Source organism: Melitaea cinxia, chromosome 22 (genome assembly GCF_905220565.1).
Source record: "Melitaea cinxia chromosome 22, ilMelCinx1.1, whole genome shotgun sequence".
Taxonomy (NCBI): Eukaryota; Metazoa; Arthropoda; class Insecta; order Lepidoptera; family Nymphalidae; genus Melitaea; species Melitaea cinxia.
In genome coordinates, this window is record NC_059415.1 from 9,342,948 (window position 1) to 9,354,507 (window position 11,560).

General features: G+C 32.2%; 1 protein-coding gene and 2 long non-coding RNA genes across 3 annotated transcripts; all 3 read right to left on the minus strand.

Moving 5' to 3' along the window:
- Window positions 1-3,588: 3,588 nt before the first annotated feature.
- LOC123664585 lies at window positions 3,589-6,971 on the minus strand. Its single transcript, XR_006744850.1, has 3 exons — window positions 6,690-6,971; window positions 5,419-5,425; window positions 3,589-3,602 (listed from the first exon to the last, which is right to left on the minus strand). It is a non-coding gene; the product is annotated as an uncharacterized LOC123664585 (long non-coding RNA).
- Window positions 6,972-7,439: 468 nt separating this feature from the next.
- LOC123664602 lies at window positions 7,440-9,527 on the minus strand. Its single transcript, XM_045599120.1, has 2 exons — window positions 9,473-9,527; window positions 7,440-9,395 (listed from the first exon to the last, which is right to left on the minus strand). Exons 1-2 carry the CDS (start codon window positions 9,521-9,523, stop codon window positions 7,440-7,442), a joined length of 2,007 nt encoding a protein of 668 aa, XP_045455076.1. The 5' UTR covers window positions 9,524-9,527.
- Window positions 9,528-9,665: 138 nt separating this feature from the next.
- On the minus strand, window positions 9,666-10,708 carry LOC123664699. Its single transcript, XR_006744870.1, has 2 exons — window positions 10,330-10,708; window positions 9,666-9,724 (listed from the first exon to the last, which is right to left on the minus strand). It is a non-coding gene; the product is annotated as an uncharacterized LOC123664699 (long non-coding RNA).
- Window positions 10,709-11,560: the final 852 nt, after the last annotated feature.

Sequence of the window (11,560 nt, forward strand, 5' to 3'; positions counted from 1 at the left end):
GAAATTTTTTGTGCTTATCCGGTATCTATGAGAATCGGCCAACATCTATTTTTCATCCCCCTAAATGTTAGGGGTAGTCCACCCCTAAATTTTTTTTTTTTAGACAAAATTTTTGATTTCTATTTTTTTATGATACAACATTAAAAAATACACACAACCCTAAATTTTCAACCCTCTACCATCAACCCCTATTTTTAATAGCGTTTAGCGGCAAGACAACGATTGCCGGGTCAGCTAGTATATTGTATATTTTGACCTTTAAAAAATAAGTAAGGTCAGGAGTGCCTGCGATCTTACAACGGTGTCATAATATTAATATACCTGTCAAAAACTAACCAAATTTTTGCATTTCATAATTTTATTCGCATGAATTCTGATCCCGTGGAATTAAACAAAAGCTCTATTTTTTTTTTTTGTAACAAGCATTCAGAAATGCATTTGACGACGAGTTAGCACAACGGTCACAACACTGGCTATCGAGCTAGCGATCGCGAGTTCGATCGCGTGTATCGTGATCTGAGCCTTTTTGCTTATGTATTCTGTATGGACGTCCGTCACAGGAGAAAATTCTACTGGGACACGTTTAGTGTGAAGCATTTATTTATTAATTAATAAAATAAAATCGCTTTTATAATATTATCAGGATGATGGAAATTTATCTATATAATATCAAATTATATTATGAAAAAATTACAACAGACTTGCAAATCTAATGTCTGGCCGAAAATAAAATAAATAATTTTTACTCAGTAACCAAAAATATACAAAATAGATTTAAAAAAATTAAATTTTGTAAATCCTTAAATCCCCTTACAAAAACAACAGTCATGCTCAACTTGCAACTTCAGCGATAAATTAGAAAAATATTAAAAAATATAAAGTCTTGAAAGTTGTAAGAGAGATAATTTTCGACTTATTTTAATCGTGTTAAAGTGTATTTTCGTGTGGCGCGTTGCCAGTGACGTAAATTTAAAAGAACTTTGTCTTTATAAAATTCGCTTTCCTGTTTTGAGCTCTTAATTAGCCCACGGTGTTCTTGATACTACATAACGAGAATATAAAGACTGTAGAATTCAAATTACATAAAACCTCGACATTTGAATATTTAAAAACTGAACTGAAATGTAAATAAGTATTCGCTTGGAGATTTCTTATAAATTTTAGTTAATCTTGAAATATCACTGAATGTCATAACCATTTTATTTAAACAAATGATTATAATTTAATGAAATTAATAACACACATAATATTAAATAGCTAACCAAACAGACGTTTAAAAGATCAATACTTATTTTTGATAATTTCCAATTTTCTGAGCAATCTATTTTTCATTTCGTAAGAACTACAAAGTATTAGATAGGTTTGTATTCCTTCCGCGACCATGGTTGCTTTAAAGTAACCAAAACGTTGGACACCGAAAAAACTAAATAAACTGCGATAAAATCCGGAAAAGCTGTTTCATTATAACGATTATTAGAAAAATAAAAAAAATAACCAAATAAACCCAGTCATTCTCATTGTTTTACATTTACCAACACACTTTATTTTCTATTTATATATACTTGTAAAATGTATAACAAGATGAAAAAAATACAAATCAAACTACGAAAAACCATAATATCTATACATATAATAAAATGGTAGGAAAGTCAAAACTGTACACTGAATATTTTTTTAAAAGAATACTTGGGCTGTGATCTTCAATCGATACCGAAGCCAAAAATATGGTTTTTAGAATTTTTTTCTGTTTGTCTGTTTGTCTGTATTTATGTCCGGGATAAACTCAAAAAGTACTGCATGGATTTACTTCAAATTTGGCACAAATATTATTAAGAAGTCAGGTCAACATATAGCCTACGGGGAACGAGCAGTGTACCTTTATTTCTTCAATGCACTCTGTAACAACGTGTAACGGCGCATATTTGAATGCTGCTGTTATTATTTTAATAACCATGCTATAAGCTAGCTTCACACTATAAATAAAGACATTCTGTAGTATATTTAGTAAAAGCATTGCACCCGTGCGAAGCCGGGGCGGGTCGCTAGTTATATTATAAGCCTATATCGTCTAGGCTATAAAAAATAGCATTATAAAATGTACATTAAAAGTTCATATAAGAAATTAGAATAGATAAACACCGTCAGCGCCGGACCACGAAGCTTGACTGGGAGCTTTACTAGGCAATCTAGGAATAAGGACTAGGAATAAGGACTGTCGATCGGTAGTATTCAGAAATAAATCGCGTGTAGGATAAGCGCAATGTGCAAAATGTGCGAAACGGGCTATGCGAATAAAAATATTGTGTATGTACACAACATTACTAAGGTGGTAAACAAACGTACGTATATGGACGCCTGCAATACCAGGGGATTTTGCAAGCGCGTTACCGACCCTGCCTCTACTTACTAGATACCTTATTGAATTACTAAGTACCTTATTGACCACAGCAACATAAGCGTTTAGAGATACGAAGCTTTAGTTCGTAATTTGAAGCATGCAATGTTGAAACCAATACGCCTGAATGTTTGACAATTAAAACGTAAATTAAAAAAGCATGGGCACTTAAGAGATGGATGTTTATGTCGTGTATAAACAAAACAAGCGTTTTGAGGCCAGTATTATTTAGCTGTGGTCTTGCGTAAGGATGAGGTACTTGATGAGGAAAGCAAGACTTTTTTCTGTACCCCTACCTCGGTAATTAAAAATTGAATTTAAATAATCCATATAATTTTTATTTAAAAATTATTATTTAATAAAATATCAAAGATAACAATATCCATATTAATGAACTCTTCGCAAAACAACATTATATCTTTATTAATGAAAGACATAACACAATATAATTAAGGTTTTATTAATTTAACTGAACATCATCTCATTACCTCAGACTTTTTAATAAACAAGTCATTTAACTGAAAAGTAATTATTATGTAAAATTATTTTAATCCTAACTCTGAGTGAACATTGAGCAGATTTTAATTAAAGCCCATTCAGATGATACCGCATGACACGTACGTGTACACACCTGAAATGATATGTTTTTTTTAATGACTTTTGATATACAGCTAATGAGGATCATTATTAAGCGCATATTTATATAAATAGACCAATTACAATTTTATGTAATTTTGCAATGTATTGATAATAATAATAATAATAAATAATAAATAAACGCTTCACAGCATTTTCTCCTGTGTCGGGGGTCCGGAAACACACACAATACACAAGCACAAATGCCCAGACCACAAAAAACATCTATACGGTCAATACAAATGTCTGTTGTGACCATTGAGTTTTTATTACTAGTAATAATAGTTCAATGGTTGTGACCGCTGCGCTAACGCGATTAATGAAATGCAAACAAAAAAAATTCAATTCGAGTGTATTTTTATGTATGTTACCTCAAACTTTTTATTGGGCTTATCGATTTAAATGATTTTTATAGCCGAAACCTAGTGCCTATCATATAGTTCTATTTAATTATAAGCAAAAATTAACGAGTACTTACTAGTTTGAGTTATCTCGCTTTGATTCGTCATTTTCCTATTTTATTACGTGTTATGTAAATTGAAATCGTTTCTAAATTAAAAAATTTTAATATCTACGATTTTATTTTCGTGTACATTAGGAATTCTAAACATTTTTGAATATCATATCAAAAATTGACGCGGATTCGAACCCCGCTGGAGCGGTCAATTTTTGATATGATATTCAAAAATGTTTAAAATTTTTTGTATAAAAATAAGCACAATTAATTATTTCTTTACCTAGGTTACGTCAGACTTAAAAGTATTTCATTTCATAACTTTTCTCAGTAAAAAACACGCTTTTTAAATCTTTTTTTTTTTTTACGAAATCATTTAAAGGGGTCTATTGATGTTTCACACCAATCTCGTAAGCTATGACGTTATTCGATTATCACTCAGTATATTTGGTACGAAAATCGATTCAATTTTCAAAAGTTACGGGTTTATTAATTATAATTATCATATTATAAAACTTTACTTTTTGTGCCCTACTACTCCGTGGTCATATATGTGACTATTCGTTGTATATGACCTAGATTATAAACATCAACTTCCTAAACGGGTAACGTATAATAAGTATTTTCCCCGCTCCGAAACGATTTACACAGTATCAGTGTGTTACTAAATTATAATTCCAATTTAAATCATATCCTAATACAATCAGATCACAATGTTAGCATAGTTTATATCGAACGGTAATAACAATAGAACGTAATACAAAACGCAGGCGAGAGCTTTAATCGCCTGCATTACACTGCACCGACCGCAGTCTGGATTCGTGGCTAACGTTGATTTCTCTTTAATTATTCACTAATTCTGAACGTTGTCAATTGCATAGGTTATACTATACACGATTATATTTAATTTATTCACCTTAACCTTTATAGTGGAGAAATCATTAACTTAAGTCATTAAATTTTATTTACAAATAAAAAAACGCATTATAGTAATAATCTATATATTAAATTGCGTGGAGAGAGAAGTATGAAATTTTGCGCACTTATAGTCTATAGATATATAGAAGGAGTTCAGAATGCTATTTTTTTTTAATTATGCATTAAAACATATTAAATCAATTTAAAAAAACATTACACACTACCACGTATTTGACACACACACACGCATATTATATACTCTTTGGTTGATTGTCTAAGTCTATAGTCAAATTGTTTTTTTTTTAATTTTGTTTTTTTTCATATTATTTTAATTGTGGTCGAATTTCGACCTCTGCGCGACCACAAGTAACAAATAAAAACGTTTATTTCAGATTTCAATAAAAATCAACAATGCAACAATACAGCCAACATAGAACTAGTAAAGAGCAAGTAAACAGAAATAAAATACATTTAAATAATTACATTTCAACATTTTCACACTCAATGTCAATTCAAAATCATTAAAACATTATATGTATATAAAAGAAAGAAGGAAATTCTAAGCAACTAGTATAAGAATAAAATCACGTTGACTATTAGTTTGCCAAGTCACTGAATCGATATGAATAAATTTGAAAAATAAAACCACTAAAAAATCCAACAACTAACAAATTTATTTTACAAATCCACGTTTAAACAACATTGTGTCTTTTTCTACTACGATAAAAAAAATTACTAAATATATATAAATTACACAAACTAGTAAAATTTGAAATTTACTTTATGGGTTACCATACTAGTGCCGCACAGTTAGCAGATCAATTCCAATCAACATGTTTGAACTATATCAAACTTCAAATGACATCCAATTTCTAGATTGTTCCACGGATTAACAAAACAGTATAACAATTATTGTCACGTCGAAATATATGTGTAATTTTACGTGACAGATTTTGCTAAGCACTTAAATTTTTATTTCGCTGATAAGATAGATAACTATTAGTGATAAGACCACTTTTACACTTTGTTAAGCAATAATATTGTCTTTACTTGATGTAATTCTAAATGCACATTAATTAATTAAATAAATAGTTATCAAGAACCCGTAAGTTTCTCAAAGTTGTTCTATTTTTGTGATTGAATTAAAATCAAAGCAGCTACGTAGTTCAATGTAGATACACAATCCTACAAAGTCACGGAAAGCCTGGTATAAATAAGCAAAGACTTCCTTCTCCTACATGGGGAGAGGCCTATGCCCAGCAGTGGGATATTAGAGGCTGAAGCACGCATATATGTTATGCAGGAGATCGGTGTCCAACATCCCACACTAAAACCCAGCGGTACGCTCATCGTCATAGCGGGGTGCCACGGGATCGCTTTCGCAACCTACCGTGACGCCCCGACGATTGGCCTGGCTGCGCGAGCCACTTTCGTCTATAGAACGCCCACGGGCACTGTGAGCGCTCCATAACCTCAGTGGCGAGTAAGAAGAATGGTGCTCTAATCCCACTCTATTGCGAAGAGTGGAAGTGCGCATATCGGCTTATCCTTCCCCCTGGTCTTCCAACATCCACCAACACAGCCAACCATCCGCAGCTGACAACAAGATACCTAATTTTAGTACAATTCAAATTCATCTCTTTCATTTTTCTTTCTTTTTCTTTCAACTTTATTCTTGTCAAAACTGTCTATCCTTAATTTCTTCAATTATTCTTATCTCCTTTCTCGTATTTTTTTTTCACTTCCCTATTTCTGTTCTACCTACTTTAGATCTTACCAACATTAACAAATCGCTAATCACATAATTTTAAAACAATGTTTAGACTTCAACCTCATAGAAAAAGTTGAAACGATTCTGTTGTATCCCTCGATACTTAACAAAGTTTTTATCATTTTAATTGCAAGCTATGAAGAGGAGAATGATACCCAACGTAGGTAAACTAATAACTGTAGTAGAACAATAGTCCACTCAGATTTAACGATAATTGTCACGTACACATCTGCGATAATAACCAACGAGCTTAATGTATTCCACAGGGTCCGGTCGATAATAATCATGAATTCCAAGTGGGAGCATGTCTAATAACCTCGAGGTTTGGAAAATAGGACCAATATGTGGAAAGACCAGAAAGAATATTAATCCCATATCATTTGCAGAGTCTTAGAAATTAGGAGTAAGCCGAAATATTCGTGACGCGTGTCGAAGCATCAGGTCAGGCGTATCTGAACTTATTTTCATATATATAAAACAATTCTATTTCTTTTTTAGGGTTATTTACGTCTCACTTAAAGGACAATGGCAGATCCCCTAACAAATTTTTGTTGGCATAAATTTCTAGCGTCTACTAATGAAAAATATGTAATAATATAGTACTTAAATTCCTGATCACTTTTGCCTAAAGAAGCACCACCGAAAGAAGTAATGAATTGAAGATATTCCAGGTTGAACATTTAGAGGTTATGTTTTGACAACTTGTCCAACTAACCAAAAACTTAGTCAAATACATGTTAAATATAGTCGGAAACTACATTTTAAACAACTAGACAGATTGATTACAAAACCTTGTAGTAGGTACATCTAGACTTTTGACGCACTCACAGAAAAATAAAGAAAAATGTTTTTCTTAGACGTTTGTTTTAAACCTTAGGCCTAATAAATCCAGCTCTTAGAATTTATAGACCACCTTTAAGTTTCTGATTAGATTTTTCTTTAATGATAATCACCATAGATAGTTACCAGGACCATCCACTTATCGTGCCCTTTGCAGCATGGGATCATCTTTTTATCAGATAATCAGATCAGCAGCCTGCAAGGTCTTAACCAAATAAGAAACATTTTACAGTGGCACACAAAATGGTTGTTACCTGCAAAAAATGAAAGTGCGGCCTCTAGGTTAAAAAGCAGACCCTAGAAACCACTTAACTACAGATGCGTGGCATAAAGAAAGTGGTCCTCTACAGTCAGTTAAAGTATCTGCTCATTTTTTCTAATAGAAGAAAGGCATGTTTATAAAATAAAACAACATTATTTTCTTATTACGTATATTCTTCATCGTCCCTAATAACGATGTCATCCAGAAACCCTGCCGGTGCTGTAATATTTTGTTGATGTCTCGCCCAACCAAGGTACCATACCAAAGTCATCGTATGCGCGCAACATCCAACAGTCCTTCGTCCAACTAAACAACTACAACAGTACTCTACTATTCCTGCTCGACCGGGTACATTTATGTCAACTAATAAATATATATAATATTGTTTTCTAGACACATGGCGTGACTTTATTTTTCCTCTAATTAAAATTGTGTCTTCACTACCTCTAAGATTATATTCAGAAGCATTTATATTTAATTCATTACAAACTTCTATTCTACAGCCGCCGTGGAAACGCATATGCTCGCCGTAATAGGAACGGGCTTGCCGTATTTGGTATGTTCCCAAGGCGAATAAAATTAAGTCTCTGTATTCAAGTACAGGAAAGTAAATATTTTCCTGATCCTCTGTTATGTTTTGAAAATTACTGGATCGTCTGTTCATGTTGACCGCTTCAACCATCTCAGCCAGATTATTTCGTAAAGTAATATTTTGCCTAATTGTTGCTAATATGTCATTGGCATATTCATTGTCTTGAAGGCGAGCACCAAACTTGTTTAACAAAGCCGCTGCTATTCGAAAGTTTTGCATCATGTGAGGAAGTGATCTATGGAAATATTCTTGTCGCAGTAATTTAAAATCTCTTTTAAAGTAGCCATTGATCACTTCCACCACCCATCTGCAAATGGTAACACAGCGGCTACGGTTGGCTTGAGCTGTAGTTAACTGGTGCTCACCTTCTATTAAAGATTCTGGCATGTAGGGTTTATAGCCGCACCCTTGTAATAAACTAATGCTGTCCCTAAAACCCCTATCTAGTATGAAAACATCATTATTTCTAAAATATAATCTTAGGGCAGAATCAGGACTACTAAATAAATTGTTTATTATAACAGAGTCCGATGTAGTTGCTTTATAAGGGCCAAAACAATCAACAATATATCCATCACTAGCAACTATCAAAAAGGGTTTCAACAGATTTTTGTATTTATGCAGTGAATATGTATCTTTTTGGAATGAATAATTTGAGCTTTTATTTATATAAATATATGTGCCATCACATATGACAATGGCATTATTATCACTGCCAAATAAACCATTAGGAATTATTAAATTATGCTGTAATAATTCAGCCCGAGACAATACATCAATACCCAGATTTCTGGATACAAAGTCTTGGCACAAAATCTCCCTTACATTATCCATTAGACCCTCCAATGTACGACGTGGTATTTGCACCAAAGATGAGATCCTCTCATCGGAATCACCTGTTCTCAGCTTTATCAGTAGGGCTGCTAGGCCTAAGCATCCTTTACGCAGCTCTGAAATACGTGGTACTTCCTCAATCAAATTATTGAATTTTATTTTTGTTAATCCAATCCAGTACTGGAATAATCTTTCATCCATGTCTTGTAAATTCTCAAAATCAAGAGAAGGGTTAAATTGATTAACAAATGAAAAAACATGTTGTATTTGGTCAACAGTAAATGTCTGAATACTGTTTTCAGAGTCATATAAAGTATCCCATAAATTAATGCTTAAATGTTCACCGCAAACACGAGCTAATTTTGGCAAATAAAACTTATGGTTATGCAATATAGTGGCTCGTAATTTGTCTGATATATTATGCAATGTGTTACTGCTGCAATTTGGAAAAACACAAGTATGTGTAGAATTGGCTGCTCGTCTGTAATCTGGCAGCACAATTCTTTGTGTTTCCATTGTCGATGTTAACTCAGACTGTGGTATCTCAGCTGGAGCTGGCCGATTTTGTTCCTGTTGTTCATTGTCAGTAATTTCAATCAATGGTTGCCTGTTCTCATCTTGATTGTTCATTCGAACCGCTTCTCTTTTTGTACGTAGCCAGCAAGCATGGCATACCCGATCTGAAGGAGTTATCTAAAAATAAGTAATAAGTTAGAAGTTACAAGTATAAGTAATAAGTTTTGAATTGTAAAGATATGTATTATACAAACCTCTCGAGGTGCTAATTTGCTTTCTATAATAGTAATTATAGTTTGCTGCATTTCATTAGGACTTTCTGTCAATATTTTATTGCTCTGTCTTCGCAAAATTGAGCAACCACATAGAAGACATACATTTGTATGACCTCTACTAGTACTTGGGCCGGCTTCTAAATTACCAGGAACTTCATATTGTAAATTATTGTTTACTGCAGCTATTGCAAGATCTCTGCAAGGCTCACACACATAGTCATCTTCCAGAATCTAAAAAAAATAGTTTGATCACATTTAATAGGCTACCAATTTTTTTTTTTTTTTATTCATTATTATATACAGCCTTAAAGGCTAAGTCAGATCAAACAAAATATTGTTTATTTATTTATTTAGAAAACAGAATACAAATACAATGACATAATATTGGTATAAAGATGTCACATAAACTCTAGTTTTACCAGGGGTCAGTGTCATGATTAATTACCATAATGAAGCTTTAATTTAAATAAGTACAGGATTAAGTAGATGGGACAAACTAATATCAGAGGTTCCATAAGTTAATCGTTTTTATTATTCAAATCACAAATCTTGTCTAGTTAGTAATCTAAGATGGTAAATACACAAGATTATTGTATAATTTTTAATTTATATTTGTTAAATATAAGTATTTAAGATTAGGTAAACATTAAAAAAATGGTTTTTCAATGAAACAGAGTTTTTAAATATAACCTTGTATATCATATCTATCTAGAGGCGATGAATATAAAAATTCATTTCAATTTTCTATTTTACCACAGTATTTAAGCAAGTAGACAGGTTACCTCGAAAAACATTTTTTTTGTAGCAAAGTGTGTATAATTCTCAAATATACTTACAATTTGAGGATAAACCCAGCTGCATATAATAGCAGTGACCCTCGTGTCAAGTGCCAATGCAGTGTATCGACGCAATTTATTGACACATAGGCGGCAATTAACGCACATGATGCGCGTAGGCTTCATACGACTACCCATAGCAAACAACAACGAATCGTGCACAACAAAATCCAAAACACAAAGAATCGTAGTCCATAAAACACAGCAAGTAGTCTTCGTTAAGGCAGATGATCAGTGTCCTTTGGCAAGCAGTAGTCACACAGGGAGGAGAGGAATCTCAGAGTCAATAAACAAAAGCAGTCGGAAAGCACGGAAAATCGAAAACACAAGGAAATAACAAGACGCACGAACTCGTAAGCAACGGACGACATGTAATGATTGTAATGCGTTACCTATTTTATTTTTTTTAATTTTATTTTATTGTGTTGTCATGGCTGTCATGTTATTTTACCACTGTCATACTCGAATTATTATTGTATTCATGAAATAATTGGGTTTAGTAAATAAATAAATAACACATTATTCTTTGTAATAAAACAAGGTTTCAGATTGATACAATATAAATCGTGTAACGTGATGCAATATAATACATGTAAGGTATATTATTTATTTAAAGGCAAAAAGTTCAAAAAGTACAGAGGGAAGATTTATTACCATGTGGCAACATTCAACGGAACTATCGTTAGGTATTCAATATTCATATTCCAATGACATGTCAAATCATTTTTACAATAATCAAATGTTTTTTTCATTAAAAATGATATTTTTCCTAGACTTACATAGATCTTAAAAACATATTGAAAAAACGTAAGAAATTATTTTATTTAGATTTGTCATTAAGACATTTATAGACGCTTGGAAATTCTATCAACAACTTTTTCGCCATTGTTCTTTTGTAGTTTTAATAATTCGATAAAAATGTGTCACTTTAAGGCTATTAAAAACCTCCTCTGGATTGTCATTTCAAAAAGCAAATAATATTTTTTTATCAATTGATAATAGCTATTGTATACACCACCGATTCCTAATATAAATAAAACTTAAAAGTTACTTCTTAGAAAAACTGTCAATATAACATCCAGTAATTAAAAATCATGCATGATGTAGCACTAAACCCACATATTTATTGTCATTCACATAATCTAGTATCTATATAAATAAAAATGAATGTTGCTAGGCGCATAACTCGAGAATGGCTCGACCAATTCGGAAATTTTTTTTTTGTATCTTT